This window comes from Populus euphratica, unplaced genomic scaffold (genome assembly GCF_000495115.2).
Source record: "Populus euphratica unplaced genomic scaffold, PopEup_1.0 scaffold9.1, whole genome shotgun sequence".
Classification (NCBI taxonomy): domain Eukaryota; kingdom Viridiplantae; phylum Streptophyta; class Magnoliopsida; order Malpighiales; family Salicaceae; genus Populus; species Populus euphratica.
The window spans coordinates 1,598,807-1,619,175 of NW_011499857.1; the positions used below are offsets into that span (position 1 = coordinate 1,598,807).

General features: G+C 34.1%; 2 protein-coding genes across 2 annotated transcripts; both read left to right on the top strand.

Moving 5' to 3' along the window:
- The first annotated feature begins 2,614 nt into the window (after positions 1–2,614).
- Positions 2,615–5,676, top strand: LOC105123690 (basic helix-loop-helix (bHLH) DNA-binding superfamily protein). The gene is made up of 7 exons (XM_011023382.1): positions 2,615–2,995; positions 3,460–4,189; positions 4,319–4,432; positions 4,626–4,697; positions 4,831–4,896; positions 5,146–5,187; positions 5,310–5,676. Exons 1-7 carry the CDS (start codon positions 2,694–2,696, stop codon positions 5,472–5,474), a joined length of 1,491 nt encoding a protein of 496 aa, XP_011021684.1. The 5' UTR covers positions 2,615–2,693; the 3' UTR covers positions 5,475–5,676.
- A 4,159-nt stretch (positions 5,677–9,835) lies between these two features.
- On the top strand, positions 9,836–17,340 carry LOC105123691 (protein CHROMATIN REMODELING 19-like). The gene is made up of 12 exons (XM_011023383.1): positions 9,836–10,525; positions 11,058–11,175; positions 11,710–11,750; positions 11,838–12,088; positions 12,191–12,371; positions 12,938–13,123; positions 13,257–13,430; positions 13,520–13,678; positions 15,301–15,378; positions 15,460–15,596; positions 16,415–16,633; positions 16,793–17,340. Exons 1-12 carry the CDS (start codon positions 9,968–9,970, stop codon positions 16,947–16,949), a joined length of 2,259 nt encoding a protein of 752 aa, XP_011021685.1. The 5' UTR covers positions 9,836–9,967; the 3' UTR covers positions 16,950–17,340.
- The last annotated feature ends 3,029 nt before the right edge of the window (positions 17,341–20,369 follow it).

Genomic DNA, 20,369 nt, shown 5'->3' on the forward strand with positions numbered 1-20,369 from the left:
TCAAAATTCACCCATATGAATTCTGGAATAAATTAACAAGTTTTCTGATAACATAAAATAATTTTACTTGTTTGTTTTTGTTTTTTTAATAAAAAAATGTTTTTATTTGTTGAAAACAAAAAAAAATGTTTTTTCAACAAAAAAAATCAAAATAATAGCTATTTTTCATAAATATAAAAATTATAATTTATAATAGTCATTTTATATTTATTTTGTTTTTGTTATAATATAACTATAAAATAATACTTTTTCTTCATGCAAAATCATAGTTCACTTGTCAATAAATAATTACCTTTATGGTAGATTTGCAATAAAATATAAACATATGACATTAACCAAATATGAAAATGTATAGAAATAATTTTAATAATATATATTTATAAAAGTGTTTATATATATATAAACAAAGAATATGCATCATTCATCATTTTATTTTTTATTTTAAAAACAGTGAAAATTTTATAAATAAAAAATATGAAAAATAAAAAAATATATGTTTTTATTTATTTATTTTTAACCAACACCCATATAGGAATCCAGCGAGATGATTCTATAACTTTAGTGGCAAATCAAGTGGATTTCATTCAAGGAACAAGGTAGCGAATAACATGGTTCTAGAACTTTGTCAGTCGAATAAAAAGATTTAGCCAAGGTGGACACGAGAACTAGATCGAGAGAGACGTTCTTTTTGTGAGATTAATTATGTACAGATAACATTAATTAATTAACTAATACTCTAGAAGAAAAAAACTACTGTACAGACGTTTTTTTTTTTTTATCACACTCGTAATGAGATTGACGAAGAATTAATTATTTTTATTGATTTACATGTTCTGTTCGAAAATACATTCCACATAATATTTCATAAATCATTTTGCTAAAAAAAATTTATTTTTAAATTATTGTAATGTATTAATATAAAAAATAAATTTAAAAAATAAAAAAATATTATTTTTAGTTATAAACAAAAAATATTTTTAAAAACAGCCCCAACTCTACTTCAAAACAACTCCATTAATTTCTTTGATGGATTTCCATAGAATAGAAGTCAGAATGTGTAGACTCAATTTAGCTCAACCATGATTAAAAACGTAAAAGGGACAAAGGTGTTAAGATTACAAACGGAGACGTGCACGCACATGCAAGTGCAAAGCACACGGAAACTCAGAAGAAAAAAAAATACTTGCTCAGGAGAACATCTCCATTCCCGTGTTTAATGTGGAGTCTACTGTGTAAAAGTAAAACAGGAAACTGGCTTTGAATAATGGCGCAGAAGGACATAGGTGAAATCCTTTCTAGTTAGTGCTTTGCGCATTCGCCCTACCATCGATCCGGTCTGCGGCAACAACTATAATTGAAATGCAATTGTTTCTATTTTTCTGGCAATTAAAATGATAGTTACATACAATATGGCTGCAGGGCGACTGATCTGAAATGCCAGATAGCTAGCCCTGTTGCTGTTTACCCTAGACAAAGCCGGATATTTCCTTACTGTATCTTCTCCATGTATAGCACTAATGTATCAAGCAACTGGCTATTCAGGGGTCGAAGATGTTATTAAGGTGAAAATTAACAATTCCTGACTGCCATTATCAAAGGAATTGTAAATCGGTAACATATATTATGAATCACAGAACCTGAAATGTTTAAAGCTTGCCTAGAGACCGAGTAATTAAAGATTATCAATAACTACAATTCATATATAATTGCGTATTGAAGGGGGAAGAACAAGAGGGGAAAAAAAAGAACAAAACGAAGTATACCATGAAGAAAAATAGTTGATGTATATATATAAAGAAATCACAGTACTGGTACGTAGTAAGGGGCTTCATTTTTTGTGTTGTGGCGTGCAAAATCGAAGCAAATGATAAATAGCGTCACAAAAAGCCAACACAATGGCGCCTTAATTTCACAGAGACCACCCTCCCCATCAATTCTCCGTGTATTTGTATATATTTTTAAGAGCCCTAATACACCTTAATAAGGCGGAATAGAAATAAGGTGTATTTGTATATATTTTTAAGAGCTAGAGAACATGCATTTGATGGAATAGAAATACATCAGCAGTATCCAAGAATAAACTGCAGCTAGAGAACATGCTTATTATTTTCACTACTAAATCCAGTTTCAAGTTAAGTTTTCCTTCCTTTCATCCGTTCATTGTGGGATACGTGGCCATCTCTCTCTCTCTCTCTCTCTCTCTCTAACTATAAAACACCAACCCATTATCAACATGGAGTCATTATCGGGGAAATTTATGAAGATCAATTGGTATTTCCCTTGTATAAATCTTTGAAAGAAAAGCATATTGGAGTCCCTCCTTTTTCCAATGAACCAGTAGTGTCGTGTACCTTATCCATACGAAAAATGGTTAAATCTCACGCGGAGAGAGAGAGAGGCTCAGAATACTGTCCAATAAAACAATAAAGCCTCAACCAAACTTGTCCAGCAACCCTACATTAGCAACCTTGAGCCAAACTCTTCCTGGCCCAGCCGTCAATATAATAATTGCCCACAAACATAGTGCGAGAAACTGGGGTTGCATATTTTAAAGTCTCCTCTATAATTGATGTATAACCTACAAATCGTACGTCACCACCGATGGAAATTAATGTGATTTCTCTTCCTTAAATTCACACCTCCACCAGCAATAGGAAAAATAGAGGGCTATATTTTCTCTCTTAGAGATTAATATGGCTCAAGAATGCACCGAGAGCTCTGTGGCAATCTCTCCCTCTATGCCAGTACTAAACTGGTGGGATCTTCACCATGCAAATTCACTCTCTTCGCTAACTAACACCAGTCCATGGCACCAGTCAAATCCCAGTTCTAACTCCTCTTGCGAAGAGGATCTTTCCATGTCTACATCCTTTACTAATGCTTCTAATCACTCTGGACTAACCGTTGAGTCCTCTCGCCAACTCGTCGAGCCCGCTTCATCAACCGAATTGATGGGCGAGCATGCTTATAGCCATCTCTGGAGCCATATTCTACTGTAAGTTAATTTCATAGCACCAAAAATAAAATACTACGTACACACAAACGCGTTTCCTGGAAGAATAGACACACAGTATCATTTGTAATCTTGATTTATATTTCGTGCTCGAAATATATTTGAATAAGATGGACGGAGAGAAGAATCTTTTAGCTAAAGAAATGGGAGAAACTAGTGCTCTATATATTAATGGATATACGAGTGGGTGTCCTAAAGAGAAAGAGGTTCGTAGTGAAATTAAGCTCTATGTATATATATTTTTCAAGTTTCTTTTTCTTTTTGCGTGTTTGATCATTTGATGTTTTTGAAATGACAATTAAACTTCATATTACAAGAATTTCCATCCGACATCCTAATATATGTTTCATTTCTTTTTCGTCAAAAAGAAAGGTAAAGTTTATCTGCATGCTTTCCTTGTGGAATACCTTAATTTTAATGCTTTGATTTGTTTTAAACCCTAATAGAGGAGTTGGGAGCAATGAAGAGTTGGACAACAGTCAAGATGTTGGAGAAAACTCACTCGACGCTTTGTCATCCAAGACTTCTAGTACTATTTCATCTGGGATATTTGGACCAGCTTGTGATTACATTAAGAGAATGGACAGCAATTGGGAATTCACGAACCCTGCATCCTTTGACAACTTTGAAAAGCATTTAAACGGTTTCAATGAGAGCTTGATTGGAGGTGGAAGGTTCAACAAGTTGGTCAGCCAATTGTCTATTGCCCCGCCAAACCCGGAAGTAAGACGTCAACTATTCGATCCACTGACATGCAACATATCGTTGAGTCCTTCTGTAAATCATGATTACTCCGGCCAGCATCAGACTTACAGCAATTCCACACCATATTTGATGGGAGAAAGCAGAAATTCAGATTTTCAGTCATGCTATGGCCATGATCTAAAAGTAGAGAATGAGCATCGTGAAAGACCCGCGGCTCCTTTTAGACGGTCATTTAATAGCAATGGTGTTGGATACCCCATTGGCCTTAACAGCTTAGTGGCAGGAGATAACAGCAAATACCACCATGGCATGCCTGATGCTACAAATAGAAGTGCAAGAAATTTTGCAGATGCCTTAACGTTTAGTAATCGATTAAGGAAGCCACTGATTGATATTCAAGTGCCTAAGCCTTGCTTTAAATCGGTCAATTTATCTGATAGTAGAAACCAAGGAATCCAAACTTCTTCTCCGGTGAGAAATTATCATTAACTCTTATATATCTTGCAAGTGATGTTTCTCTATTCCTCATGCTCATGGTAAATTTTTCTTTGCCAAAAAATATTCAACTAATAATTATCTGGGTATGCACGCTTCATGCAGACAGGGAAAGGGCATGGAACAACAAATGAAAGGAAGAGGAGAAGATCTGAAGAAACTTCAGAGACGGCTGCGAAGAAAGCTAAGCATGAGAGCTCTACAGTTTCATCCTTAAAGGTACATATATAGGACAATCGATGAGAAGGGCACTGCGTTTCTCTCTCTATTTCTTTCCGCGTCTGTTTTTAGAGATCGAATATATGCTATAAAGAAATGGATTACTAAAACTATCCAATTAAAAGAGTTTGCACGCACCGAAGACCAATAACGATAATGGATAGTGAGCAACTTTTTTATTTTTATTTTGTAGATTCAAGCACCAAAAGTGAAGCTTTCGGAAAGAGTCACGGCCCTTCAACAAATTGTTTCGCCATTTGGGAGGGTAATTAACCACGATGAGCATTATGAATAACTTAATTATTTTCAACAAAACAAGCAATATTTTTCTTTATCTCTCGTGTTAACTATGCTACCTACTTTTTATAATTTTTTCTTTCTTTTTGGTTTAATTTCAGACCGATACAGCCTCGGTGCTATATGAAGCAATTCAATACATTAAATACTTGCATGAGCAAGTGCAGGTGATGTATTTAAATCAACTTGATATACCCATCGTCTAATCAATATTGGGATGTAAATATGGTGTAAAAAGTTAACAATAGATGTCAAGGGAAATATTAATTAATTAATGACGACTTTTTACTGTAAGAATCATGAGATCCATCATGTTTCACGAGAAACTAATGGAAGAAAAGGGAGCGCTAGTGGTAGTTGTAAAAGGAGTAAGAAACATCATTTCCTGATAGCTAGCTCTTTGCCTTGTGTTGCAGCTATTCAGCAATCCTTACATGAAGACTACGAACTCACACAAGGTAAGCAATTAAGTAGGTCAGGCGCACTACACACACACACACACGCACGCACGCACGCACTATATATATATACATATATATAGCACTTTCGAGCTAAAATGCATTCTCGGCTTTTATTTCAGGATCCTTGGGCAGGCTTGGATAGAAAAGACAAGGGAGATGCAAGAATTGATCTCAGAAGCAGAGGTCTTTGTTTAGTTCCTATTTCATGTACCCCTCAAATTTATCACGACAACGCAGGATCAGATTACTGGACACCAACTTATAGAGAGTGTCTGTATAGGTGAAATAAGCTGACGCTGTTCTGTTTCGTGTATCTCTATGAAATAAATTCTAGTATATATGTTAGAAGAGACCAAAAAGATGTTCCACTGATCAAGAAAACGTGCGTGCGTGATATATATATATCTTCGGATGCCGAGACTTCCCCAGCAATATTTGGCATATGCGCTATTTAAGTTTAATTCCATTTTCTCCCTTGAACGTTCATGCGGTCTGTTAATTTCTTCGAATACCCCAGGCGTTTTGTATCTTAACAGTTAATTAGGCGTTTTCTATGTAGATTTTTACTTAAGAAGAAATTTAAACAAGAAAAATACAATTCATTTAGGAAAATTAAACGAAAGTTCATTCAATACAATAAGGTTTATATGATTTTTTTAATACAGGTAGTTCATTTAATTTAAAAAATATAATAAAAATGCAGTTCTTAGATATGCTAATATTATCTGGAATTGACTAGCTAATCCATTTTATTAATTTTTAAATAGTTCACTCACATGTTGTATACCCGTATTTTTTCGCTTGTGCCCCTGGCCTCTTTTTATATGAAAATGCCCTACAGCTAAAATAAAATGATTTTTTCAAGAATTAATAAAATTAAAAGAAATAAACAAATAAAAAACTTATAGCGCTTAAAAAAAATAAATATCATGTCCATGAAACCTTGTGAATAAAAATATATTTATTGAGAAATCTTATATTACTCCAAACTACTAACTGTCATTTCTATTATATATACATACATATATATATATATAGGCTCTTTCGAAAGAGAAAAATATAAATAATGAAAGAAAATATTGCATTTAATTTCCACACTAAGTTGCCATTGACCCGTAAATATTAATCCCATTTATGAGACTGTTGTTGCTGGCACACTTGAAACCTTGTGTAATTTTGAAAACATTGATTTCAGTGGAATCTCACCCATATAACCATGAAGAGCTTCAGAAGTAACTGCGCGCATCTGGTTGTATAAAAGAAATGATTTGTTGCCAGACACATGATAATCGCTTGCTAAAAAAAGAAAGGCCATTTTCAAGGATAGGTCTATATTTTTGGCATATGCCATCTTGCCATCTAGCTTTAGGTGACGAGCTTAGCCTCTACAACCACTTGAACAACATAGCTTTATTCTTCCCCAAAAGTGAGCCTACTCCCGGAGCTCGTCTATCCTTCTCTTTCAACATTTGTTTAGCAACACCTGCCAACCATGCTAAGCATCTTTCCTTTATATTATGAAAGTCTACAGTTAGATTTTGTTATGACAGGCTTCCAGGTAGAGGTTCGATTAAGATTAGCACCTAACGACGTATCAAAGTATACAATAAGCAAGGAGTCATGCCTATAAAGAGCAGTATTTGCCAGAGTTTAACAATAAAACATTTTACATTAACTTTTGTTTTGTGAGAATCTTATGTGGAACAAATAAAAAAAAAATAATAATTTTTCCTTTAACACCTCCTAGTTGTTTTAAAAAGGATGTGTACATATATTTTTAATGCAAATTCATGTGTTAGAAAAGAAGTTAAATTCTCAGCACACCAGAAAAAGATAATAACATTTAACAAAATATATAACACTAGACATAATTTTACCATGGATTGCTATAATAACATTAACTTTTTTATCCTATCGGGTTGGAAAATGATGCCTTGGTTGTGAAAGTATTTGATTTTTTTCCTATTGGCTTACTGGGCATTAAAAACCTGATCAGGGGTATCTAAGTCCTGTTATATTTTTATATTGTATTAGCCATCATTTAGAAACGCGGTGCCAACCGTGTTGCATAAAAAATTAATTTTTTATTAAAAATTAATTTTTTATTAAAAATTAATTTTTTAATATATTTTAAATTATTTTGATGTGCTGATTTTAAAAATATTTTTTAAAAAATAAAAATTATTTTTTTGATATATTTCGGCTTGAAACAATACTTTGAAAAATAACAACAACTATACTCCCAAAACAATAATATATTTTTGCTTTTGAGATCAACAAGATTTAGAGTTGTTGAATAAGGATTTTTTTGAATTTCATGAACTTTTAAATAATAAAAATATTTATTTACCCCATGATAAAGAAAATGTTTAGCTGTTTGGTAAATGATTCTTTTTTCATTTTTAATATATAGTTAAAATATAAATTTCATATTAGAAAATATAGAAAACAAAGGGTGTTTTTGGAGGTATTTTTGTGATTTTCACACAAATTTGTGGTAATTACCAAGGAGGGGGCGTTTTGATATTTTTCATGTTGACTTTTTAAACTTTTAATAAAAAAATACTAATATGTGTTAAGCATATATTAGCGAGTGGGTGATGTCTATAATATTTATATGACATGTTCAATGTCACCCCGTGACCATACCTGACCTTCTGCATGGTATGATGCGTGATGATGTATATTTGTCAGATTATTTTCAATAATTATTTGTTTTTTCCCCCTCTTTCATACCATGTAAAATATATGACGATCCTTTTTGTTTTTTCAACTTCACTTTTTATTTTGTTAATTTTTTATTTTGTTTTTGTTCATTTTATATGATTTTTTTTTTCAATTTAAATTTTCAATTACAATTTTTTCCATGTCTTTTTTGTTCTTATTTTTTAATTTTTAATTTTTTTCTTGGCTCTTTTGTTAGTTTTTCTTTACTTTCAATTTCATCATTCAATCAAAGTTTTTGTTATTTTATTTTTTCAATTTGATCCTTACTCTTTTGATTTGTTTTTTCTTTTGATAAAGTTATTCTTCAATTTAATTTAACCCTCGAATTGAAAGTTTTTTTTCCCTTTAATTATTTTTTTCACTTTTATTTTTTAGATCATTTTTTGTAATTGATTTTTTTATTGTTTTATTTTTCAATATTTTATTTGTTGGGGATTCAACATCATACGATCTTATTGTTTTTTTTTTAAATATTAGTTTTGTGATTATCTTGAATTTATTTTTTATGGGTTATTTCCATCTCGTAACCTAAATCACAAGTTTTACATGTATTTTTTAAATATAATTTTTTTTAAAATTTTTTTGTTCTCCTTTTATTTTTCAAGATATTATTATAATTCATGTATAATTTATTTTTTATTTTATATAGATGAACTCTACTTTTAAAAATAAAAATATTATTTTTGAAGTAATATTTCTGATATGTTTGGCCATACATGATATTTTGTTTAAGGCGTGAGTTTATTTAATTAATTTGATTTGTTTTTATCTTTTAAGTCATATATTTTTAATGTGAGTTTATTTTTTATTTATTTAAATTAATAAATTTAGTAAAAATAATCAAGTAAATATCTTATTTTGTATGACTGAATATCTTATCTGCATCTCTTGATTTTTTTAATGTCTCATTTGATTGTTATTAATGTTATTTATTTATTTATTTATATAGATGATTATTTATTTATTTCATTAGATATTTAAATATATTTTTTGATTTATATTTTAATTTTTTTATTTAAAATACATATCAAAATAAGTCATATATTTAAATATTTTTTTACTAAAAAAATTATAATTAAAAGCGGACCAGATAGCTAATAATACATAATTAGTGCATGTATGAAGTTTTTTACAATTAAGAATGCCTTTTTTAATGTTTGCACTTTTTTAATTATAACAATTAGGTAATGTTTAAAGACGTGACATGTGATGAAAATGTTGATGTCATGTCATTTACGGGATTAAGTAACGATCATGGAATAAATATCAAGTAATAGCGTTGCAAATTAGTGATGACATGGGAAATCAACTTTCATTTTTTTTATAATCTTTTTCAAGCAAATATAAAATACAATTAAAAAGAAAACCTAACATAACCTGACAATCTATCACTCCTCTTCCTTGCCAGCTTAAAAAAAATAACTGCATTTTATATTTTTTTTTAAAAGTGAAAGAAAGAAAAAGAAACAGAGAGAAATTTTAGTTTTTTCAGAAAAATAAAACTATACTTTATAATAATAATTTGTATTTTTGATAATGTAACTAAAAAAATATTAGTTCTATTTCTGTTTTATTAAAACTACTATAAAAAAGTTATACTTATTAGTTTATAAAATAAGAAAAAATACTTTAAATATAAAGAATATATTAGCACTTCATCACTTGAATGATATAACCCATTGTTTTCATGTACATCATATATTTTCAAAATTTACTAGACTGTGATAACTTTAAATCTATACATTAATCTGAAAAAAATAATATTTCATATATTTATTTAAAAAAGTTTTTAAAGCACACATACTTACCTTGTCTTTTTTTTTTTGAAAAAAAATTAACGCAAAAAATTGGGGAAAAAAAGAAAAACGAATATATCCCCAAGTCCGCTCTCGTCACTTTCATATACCGCCTTTTTTTTTCCTTTTTTTTTTTATTCGCTCTGACTTGCCTAACTACAAATGGCGCTTCCTCTCTACTCCCAACAAAGTTGAAGCACCCAAATTAATAATAATAAGAATAATCCAGGGTTTGTTACCCTCCTCTCTCAGCAATGAAGCGCGATTTCGACGAAATTTCAGACGACGAGTGGGCTAACCACTCCTTCAAGCCCTCTCGCATTCTCACAACCACACAAAACGGCAAACACAAATCCAATTCGTCTTCTTCTGCTTCTTTTCGTCCTCCTTTAGAATCCTTCGCTTTCAAAAAACCACAACAAAATTCATTTAGCAGCGTTGTCGACGATTGTGTCCAAGTCACCGAACATTTCAATTTGGAGGACGATGACGTGGAGGAGGAGGAGGAGACTACGAGGCCATCAGCGTCGAATCGTGGTCGTCGATTCGTGGTCGATGATGACGACGAAGATGAAGAGGTGGAAGAACGAGAGCGCAGCGGGGATTTGGCGGAGGTTTATGATATAAAATCGAGCGACGAGGAGTGGGAGGAGGAGGAATTGCCGGTGGAAGATGATGATTTGGTGGGCAAAGCATTGCAGAAATGCTCTAAAATATCGGTGGAGTTGAAGAAGGAGCTGTACGGCTCTGGAGTGACCTCGTGCGACCGGTACGCCGAGGTGGAGGCTTCTTCAGTCAAGATTGTTACTCAGGTACTACCTTGTTTTCATGTTGGAGCAACTCGTTTTGAAAAAGCTGACATTCTGTTCAGTTTTAGTTGTATCAAGGTTGCATGTAGTTTCCTTTTTTTTTCTTTTCTCTTTTATAGATATATAGTTTTCTTTTTGTTCTGCGATAATTGTCTCTTAGGTCCTTTAAATTGAAGGAGTATTGGTTATCCCCTCCAGAAAGGGTGGCGATGTGTTCTTATATGTTCTCTTTTGAATGAAATTATAACTGATTTGCATTATTTTATTTTTTTGTTCTAAAATTGGATTGTTTAGCTTAACTAACAGAATGGTGATCTTTCTCTATTTAATAGGCAGTCAAGATTTTACTTCAAATAAGCTAACTACCTGCATCTATGGGTCTGTGGTATGCATGCGTGTGCATGTGCATTCCGTGATCCCTTACTAAAAGAAAATGATCCATAATTTTGATTTCCTTGCCTTCAAACGGTAAACGTAAAGTTATCACTCTGACTGGTCTGGTCTTAAACTTGGGGATTCTGTTTTATTATTGCAGGATGATATTGATGCAGCGTGTGCAGTGGCAGATTCAGATTTCCAGCCTGTCCTCAAGCCATACCAGCTGGTTGGTGTCAATTTTCTTCTTCTGCTGCACCGAAAGGGCATTGGAGGAGGTAATTCTACTATTCCTTTGTCATCAGCATTGTGTTGTTACATATCTACTTTCAGGAGCCCTAAATTCTATAGTTTAATTGCTTTGTGACATTATAGTTCATAATCCAAGATTGCTAACAATGGTAATCAATCGGCAAAACTATGAGAATAGTTTGAAGTATTCTTGTACTTTTTGTCGGGGGTAAATTACTCTATCTTGAGATTTGTTGAATCACCTGTACTTTTGAAATTACATTGCACCTTTTGGCAGCATTTTTCAAAGGAGATAAAATATACCAACCAGGACCATGAAATTCTAACATGAATGGATTGGTCAGGAGACTCATTTGTTATTAGCACTGAAACCTGAATGGTCCAAGCATAGTGAAGGAAGTTAATTTATTCTTGGATACTGCTGATGTATTTCTATTCCATCAAATGCATGTTCTCTAGCTGCGGTTTAGGGTGTCATTTTTTTTATACCATGGATATTGGATTATATGTGCTCTGGAAAGATCTTTGATCAATAATCACTCACATTTGTATCCATGCAGCCATATTGGCAGATGAGATGGGTCTTGGGAAGACCATTCAGGTACCTGCAATGTGTCTTTTTTTCTTTTCAGTGATAACAGGGTTAACCTTTTTGTTATTGCAATGTAAGATTGATCTTGTGTGACAGGCAATTACATACTTGACGTTGTTGAAATACTTACACAATGACCCTGGTCCACATTTAATTGTGTGTCCTGCCTCTCTGTTGGAAAACTGGGAAAGAGAACTGAAAAAGTGGTGCCCATCATTTTCTGTACTCCAGTATCATGGGGCTACGAGATCTGCCTATTCAAAAGAGTTGGGTTCATTGGCCAAAGCTGGGTTGCCACCTCCTTTTAATGTGCTCCTTGTCTGTTACTCACTTTTTGAGCGGCATAGGTGTGTCTTATTCTGAAACAGGTCATTATCTATGTACTTTTATTTCCCCCCAAAATATGTATATATGTAACGCACAAACATTACTCATCATTGATTGTACAGTGCTCAGCAGAAAGATGATCGTAAAATTCTGAAACGTTGGCAATGGAGCTGTGTTATAATGGATGAGGCTCATGCTTTGAAGGATAAGAACAGCTATAGGTGGAAAAACCTGATGTCAGTTGCAAGGAATGCAAACCAGCGTTTGATGCTCACTGGGACGCCTCTGCAGAATGATTTACATGTATTGATATTGAAAGACCTTTTTTTTCCTCTAAACTTCTTACTTTTCTATTAATTACTGTCATTGTACTTATTTAGCTTCATGCTAGAAAGGACAAATGGTTTCTTTTTTTTTGCACTCTTATAATGAAGTTTTTGTGATGTCTAAAAACAGTTTATACTCTTTGGAAAGCTCAAATTAACAGGTGAAATGTAAAATTCTGTTGGAATATGATTATTCTTTTACGATCTTGTTTCTATAATTTCTGGTGGTTGAATTCCTGTACCCATAACTCAAGAAGCAAGGAAAAAAGATTTTTACAGAGTTGAGATGTATGTTAGAGAAAATTCTATGAATTTATTGCTACTACTTTATTTGAGGCAGAATTTCTATGTTATATTGTACACAGTCCATCAGTTATTCTTCATGTAGGTAGTAGCACTTGTGCTGATTTTATTTTTTAATACCAGATTTCCTTAAACATTAAAATTTATATGAATTTACAGTTTGAAGATATTATCTTTTATATATGCTCATATTTCTGCTATAGTTATGTGCTTTACCTTGACTCATATTAATCTTTGCAGGAGCTGTGGTCATTATTGGAGTTTATGATGCCTGATCTTTTTGCTACCGAGGACGAGGACTTGAAAAAGCTATTGAATGCAGAAGATGGAGATTTAATTGGTCGTATGAAGTCTATTTTGGGACCTTTCATCTTGAGGCGTTTAAAAACTGATGTCATGCAACAACTAGTTCCAAAGATACAGCGGGTATGCTGAAATCATAAAACTTCAACTTAGATATTCTGTTCTCCAATTATTCTGTTGAGATTTTACAATGAAATTTCCAACCCTTTTAAGTTTTTTTATGAAGAATAGAAGGGCTAAATAAGACTTTTCACAGGTTGAGTATGTTTCAATGGAAAAGCATCAGGAGTATGCTTACAAAGAAGCAATAGAGGAATATCGTGCAGTTTCGCATGCTCGTATTGCAAAGGTTTCAGATGGGGACCCAAACACTATTGTTGGAGTTCTTCCTCGGCGGCAGATCTCAAATTATTTTGTTCAGTTCCGCAAGGTACTGCCATTTCTCTTAACTTTTTTTGTCAATTTATTCTATTTCTTTGATATCATTCTAGTCGATCATATTTTCCATGTTTATTTCAGATTGCCAATCATCCATTATTGGTGAGGCGAATTTACAGTGATGAGGATGTCATTCGTTTTGCCAAAAAGTTACATCCAATGGGTGCATTTGGCTTTGAATGTACCTTGGAAAGGGTAATAGAGGAACTAAAAAGCTACAACGATTTTTCTATTCACCGGGTAATTTCTCTCTCTCTGAGAGGTCCTATAAGGTATACTAAGAGCTCATGGTTTTTGATTTCATGTCATTGTATGTGAACTTCAGAGTTTCCAATTCCACTGCACGTGAAAGAGATATCATGAGTTAATTGTTATTGGTGTTTATAAGCCATGCACTAGTAGGCTCAGGGCCCTTGAGTAGCCTTGGTTTTGGGGATGGGTCAGATACAGTTCTCTTCTCGAGGCATGAAATTGAATGTCAGAATTGAGCACTTTTATTGTGCATGGTTCAGCATCAGAGAATCTTGTCTTTGTCAAAACTTGGATCAGTTTTCTGTACAAATGGTTGAGAGTGTCAGTAATAACTCAAGTGGACGCGTAGCTTTATGTGGGGTGCGAATGCTGACTGCTGGCATTTGTTCAGAAACTTTATGTGGAGTGTGAATGCTGACTGCTGGCATTTGTTCAGAAACTTTATGTGGAGTGTGAATGCTGACTGCTGGCATTTGTTCAGAAACTTTATGTGGAGTGTGAATGCTGACTGCTGGCATTTGTTCAGAAATGGCCAGCCTCCTTTGCTTGGTTAAGCAGCTGTGACCATTTTGTCTTCGAGACTGCAAGATTTTTGATTTGAGCTTGCTGAGGCTTTGGGGAGAGTTTTCTTGGATTATCTAGTCAGGGGCCACTTACTGGATTTTTTCAATCATACTTTTGGATTTGATAGGGGCTAACATTCTTTCAATTTGATTGTGGGTCATCATATTTGGAAGGGTTCTTGGATTTGCTAATTTTGTTAGTTTTGATGAGGAGTTCAGTTCTTTGATTTGAGAGAAAAATGAAATGTGGAATGAATTTATAAGAGTCAGCTGATTTCTTACTAGTTTTTCTAACAATCATGTGAAGAAGTAGTTGTTATTCCTCATTCAAATTTCAATTTTGAGAATTCTTGGACTGTTATCAAATAGGTATGCAGGTCATTGTTATTGGAGGCAAGGCTTATCATTGTTTTATAGATTGAGTCGGTTGAAATAAATTTGTGGGATTTTAGTTTGAAGTCAGGTTATTTAGGGGAGGTCAGTTTGTATAGTCAAGCCTAAGAATGTCTATCCTTACGAGTTTTGTTTCTTCAACTCCAAGTTAATTTTTGATTTAATTGGAGATTTCCTTATTTAGGACCATAGCCACCAACAATGCAGTACTCCTGCTGTTGCAATCTGGATCTTAATCCTGGATATGATGGTGTACATGATTGGGATCACCTGTAGTGGTGACCTAATCTGAAGCAGCATGGACAGGGTTATCTAGGGGAAGTTAGGGAACAGCCCATCATGAGTTTCAAAAATCTTTCGTAATAATAAAATCGTATCCCATCAATTTAGCAAAATCAATGTGAAAGAGACATCATTCATCAGTGACTTTAGCAATAGACTCTTAGTATGTGTGGCATAATTCTTTTACCATGTTATGTGAATTGCATATTGACAGCTGTTACTGAATCAGGGTCATACCCAGCTGTACTTTTATTGCTATGATAAGGACTTGAAATAGATGTTCTTTGGTGAAATTCTTGTGAACTTCTTGCTCTTGCACAGCAATATATCTTGATTTGGAATTGTAACCATTTCTCCAACAACTTCTTGCAGCTTTTACTCTATCATGATATAAATGAGAAAAAAGGAATCCTTTCAGACAAGTATGTTATGCTTTCAGCTAAATGTCGGGTATGGATCGAGTAATTTCACCAGGTTTTTGTTAACTGAGTTTTTATGAGCTAAAATTTGGAAAGTTCATATAAAATGCAGGCATTAGCTGAACTTCTTCCTGACCTGAAGAAGCGTGGGCATCGGGTTCTGATTTTTAGCCAGTGGACTTCGATGCTAGACATACTAGAGTGGACTTTGGATGTACTTGGGGTTACATATAGAAGACTTGATGGAAGGTTTTCCACTATTTATCTGGCATTCATCATCATCATCATCATCATTATTGGGAGCAATTGTTTTCTGCATCTGGCATGTTAATATATTTTCAGTGCATGTGGTGGAAGTTTTCTGCTGCCTACTGTAGTAAGCGAATGGATGGTTGTGGCTAGCACAATTCAAAACAGATTAATAAGCTATGTATTTCAATGTGCTGGACCACTGGTATGATTGACACTAAAGGGTCTGTGCTATTTGGGGAGTACTGTGGTGGAAATCATGTGCATGCACGCAACCTCTTGGTTGAAGGTTTGAAGCATGAGACTAATCATTCGTGCAAAAGCATTGAATGGTAGGCCAGTCTAGAGTTCTCTTCCTGAATTGCTGCTTCTGTGGGATCATAGCTGGAGGAGTTTCTCCTTTTTCTTTTGAGCTTTGTTGAGAAGGATGGTTTTTCCGCCCTTGTTAGCGTGCAAAATGACTGTTTTTTCATCATTTGCAGGGTATTAGCTAAGGATACTCGCACTTTTTTACTATATCCCTTGAACAAATCAATGTGGAAAACTCATCTGGGCTAGTTTTTCAAATTATGGTGTGATAATCATATCAATAAATTTACCATCATTGAATTATGTCTCTCACAGGTTATTACATCATTTAGTAAATTTCTTTTATTATCCTAGAACCACAATTATCTTCCTTTTGGACTACCTGGACTTTTGAGCATTTTCTGTTTTCAATTGTGCTCCATAATGTTGGTCATTGGTTTGTCAATTTGTCCTTTATATGCCCCCTTGAAATTCCTTTTAGCTTAATCAGTTGCTCCATCCAATGACAGTACTCAGGTGACAGAGAGACAGACCATAGTGGATGCTTTCAATAATGACACCTCCATATCTGCATGTTTGCTGTCCACTAGAGCTGGAGGTCAGGGCTTGAACTTGACAGGAGCTGATACTGTAATTATCCACGATTTGGATTTCAACCCACAAATTGATAGGCAGGCAGAAGATCGGTGTCATCGCATTGGCCAAACAAAGCCTGTCACCATATACAGGTGCGTAATAACTCCCCCGAGAATTACACAATTTGAAGCAAACAATTACAGACAAACCCTGTGCATCATTTCTTTCCCTCATACCATTTTACATATTTTAATTTTTTAATGTCAAAAAATGTGGTGTGTGTGATTCTGACTCTGCTCCATCCTTTGCAGGCTGGTGACCAAGGGCACGGTTGATGAGAATGTTTATGAGATAGCAAAACGGAAGCTAGTGTTGGATGCTGCAGTGCTCGAGTCTGGCATGGAGGTAGATAATGAGGGAGACACGTTAACTATGGGGGAGATTTTATCATCACTTTTGATGGTATAGAAAGTCCAAGCAATCAAAGAGACGTGCTCCAGAACATTTCTGAGCGTCCTCCCTGTGTTGGGGATGTGTGCAATGCAGTGATAAACAGCTCGTCAGTCTTCTGTGATCTGGGGATTTTCACTCTTAATTTTGCCCGCCATTTCTATGGTATCCACTATATTAGTTAGGCTCGACCTGAGGGGGGGATTCATTATATAATTTATATTTTTAATGGGTGGAAATAGCCCTTCAATTCTTACATCCGGTCACGTATCACTAAGACCTGATTTGATCAAAGGCAAGTTGCTGCTAATGACTTCACTGCCATGCTGTGAAGCTAGTTGCCATGTTGGGTACGTGCCACAGATCTCTTGGCAAACTCAACTTTTAGATAGTCTGCTTATATTGTTCACTTTGTCTCTCTCTTACTCACCAGTCTTCAACGCTGACCCCATGGATTGTGTTTCAAACTCAATCCACAAGCCCCTATTGAATGCTGGTTTCAGTTTCACTGATTTTTCCTCACCGCCGGGGATCTCATATAACGACTTGATGGGAAAAGAGAGTATGCTACAGGGATAGGATGTATAACCAATGCTACTTTGAAATTCCGGGCTCTTAACAAAAGATAATTTATATCCCAGTTTTGGTACGGATAAAATTAGCTAGCTATATTCCTTAGTTTTCCTTCCTGTCATGGCAACTGATAGAGCCTCTGCCTTCCCGTGGTGTTGTATATTATAAAGGTAACAGCCAAGTGAATGGGATTGACACTAGTGGCTAAGGGGATGAGCGTAAGATGTGGAGTGCAGACATGCCCAGGACCCAACTCTGCTGTGTGCACGCAATCTCATGTTTCGGTCCCCTAATAACCGCTTCGGCCTGCTAGAAGGCAATCTGTTGCTGGGCAGGGTTCGTATGGGTCTGGATTTTATCCATCTATGGTGAGTTTCTTGCGTTACGGAATGGATCTGAATTCCAGGATGCACGCACGTACAAGAGAATGGCTTTTGAAAATGGCAAGAGACGTGAAATATTGGATAAAAATATTATAACACAGCCCTTTAAGGCTAGGAGGGTTCTCTGAACTAGTCCCTAAACTTAAATTATTTTCTGTAAACTTGGCTGCCGTCATTCAATTCTTCATTATCGAAGTCAATTAGATTCTCCTAAAGCCTTAGAGAGGTATTTCAATTTTACCAACTCCCTGGTAATTTGTGAAGTCCCTTAATTAACCCTGCCTCCTAAGATTTTATACCACGTTGCATGCATTTGATTTGGAGTTTTACTAACTTCCTTAAGGAGGAGGTTACGTGGATACGAGGAATGCCAAGCTTGAAATGAAAATGAAAGAATATGTTTGAAATAGTAACCCAAAATCCAAATGAAATTTAATTTTTTTACAAATTATTATTTTTAAATAAAAAATAAGAAATCAAACGATAGTAACAAAGTTGTTGACAACAATGGTAGAGATAGTGATCATAGTAAAAAAGTTATTGACAATAATGATAAAGATAGTAGTAGTAGTTGTTATAAAAATCATATTAAATTAATGATAATGTTAATGGTAAATTAGGTATAATGGTCGTGGCAGTGGAGGGATACAAAGTTTGAAGTGAAAATGGAAGAACCTGTTTGAAACAAATAACTTGAAATAAAAGAATGAAATTTGATACTTTTAATATTTATTTTAAAGATACAAAACAATAAGAAATCAAAATAACCTTGATTCGATGACAATAATTGTTGTTAAGGTAGCAGTGACAATACTCACGAAGATAATGAACTATGCAATTATTGTAATTATCATTGTTAGCTATGGTACACGATAACAGTAGTGATAAAGTAATTAATAATACGAGTAGTGTTTTAAATAACCCTAATTAATAACAGCAGTGTTTTAAATAAATAAATAAATACTGCTATGTACAAACAGTACCCATGCATGTGTGCAATGGAATAAAATCATAACCTCCTAAATTACTCGTGAAACTCGTTCATGATATTGGTGTAATAATGGAAAGAAACGAAGGCGTCGCAAGGCCGCAATGCCTTGAGAATTTTCCGCAGGTACCATAGAAATGCGGCATGGATAGGCTGACTTGTAGGGCATATATAGATTGTTAAAGCATAAAATCTTTCGAGTTATTAATTTTCAGTGCGGACAAACAGGGAAATCCATGGAGAAGGCAGGCAAAGGTTGTTAACTGGCAAGCCATAAGATCATCTTACAAGATATTTGTTCGAATCATCATCAGGTGTACAAAGGCCTCTCTCTCCTTCTCTGGTAGGACATAATTTGGCATCGGGCTTTATCGATGAGAAGTCCCAGCCCGTGAAATCCTCTCTGTCACATCCCTGAAATAGAGTACCCCTAGCTAGGAAGTTACCTCACCATCAAGGTTTTGTTGTTATCTCGGGTCCCGACAATAACCATCCTTTCCCTCACGGTAGGGTGCTTCCCTCCCGATTCCTGTCTCGGCATGGATGTCTCTTCTCCTCAGCTCCCATCAAGGGATAAGAAAACTACAGAGAACAGGGGTCCCTCTGTAGACCAGCACTACCAATCAGTGTCCGTCGAATGTCACCATCACTCACATGCATCGACTAGCTAGGCAAATCACTATTCCATGTATCCATGCATCGCCTAATTGAATAAACATTAATTCATTTTTCTTCGAGCTAGTTGCTTTTTCATGGCTCGGATTTCTTTTGTGTATGACGGAGGTGGTACATTTTATCATTTAATAAATGCACGGCACATTAAAAAAACAAATTGGTAAAAGTATTGCAAAAATTTGCGTGTTTAAAAAATATTTTTGAAAAAATTAAAATTTTTTATTTATTTTAAATTAATATATTTTTAATATTTTTAAATTATTTTAATTTGCTGATTGTAAAAATAATTTTTAAAAAATAAAAAAAATATTAATATATTTTACTAAATAAAAAAAATACTTTAAAAAATAACTACAAAACATTTCTAAATACTGCAGCTTTACCTTAAAAAGCATTTCTAAATACTGCAGCTTTACCTTAAATATCCGATTACATAAAATGAAGAGAGAGTGATGAATAATATGTATCTAGTTTATATCTTTTTAATGTAGTCGTAGAAAACAATACTTAAGAAAACTAGGACCTTTTTCCAGCAATACTTAAAAACAATTTAATGTTGTCTTGCTGCACTTTCATCATGGTGTTGATCCCTTTCAGCTATTTTATCATTTAATAACCTTGAAGCTGGTCTCGGCCTAAGCCTCGCTGTTACAGATGGTCATCAAGCTCGACGCTCCGGGTTCCTATATATTTTTGGGCTTTGTGTTTTTCAATCCTTCTGATTTTTTTTTTTATTCATGTTGGTGCCTTTTTTTTTTCTAATGTTTTTGGGTGATCCATGCCCTTCTTATCCATTGCACTTTGGGATTTTGGCCTTTT

What these genes read in the sequence shown, in the direction of transcription:
- LOC105123690 (XM_011023382.1), top strand. Translation starts at nt 2,694, where the DNA reads ATGGCTCAAGAATGCACCGAGAGCTCTGTGGCAATCTCTCCCTCTATG. An exon ending in CTCTGGAGCCATATTCTACT is followed by an intron (nt 2,996 to 3,459) that starts GTAAGTTAATTT and finishes AAACCCTAATAG; the next exon opens with AGGAGTTGGGAGCAATGAAG. An exon ending in CTACAGTTTCATCCTTAAAG is followed by an intron (nt 4,433 to 4,625) that starts GTACATATATAG and finishes TTTATTTTGTAG; the next exon opens with ATTCAAGCACCAAAAGTGAA.
- LOC105123691 (XM_011023383.1), top strand. Translation starts at nt 9,968, where the DNA reads ATGAAGCGCGATTTCGACGAAATTTCAGACGACGAGTGGGCTAACCAC. An exon ending in CTCTGCAGAATGATTTACAT is followed by an intron (nt 12,372 to 12,937) that starts GTATTGATATTG and finishes TAATCTTTGCAG; the next exon opens with GAGCTGTGGTCATTATTGGA. An exon ending in ATTTTGTTCAGTTCCGCAAG is followed by an intron (nt 13,431 to 13,519) that starts GTACTGCCATTT and finishes TGTTTATTTCAG; the next exon opens with ATTGCCAATCATCCATTATT.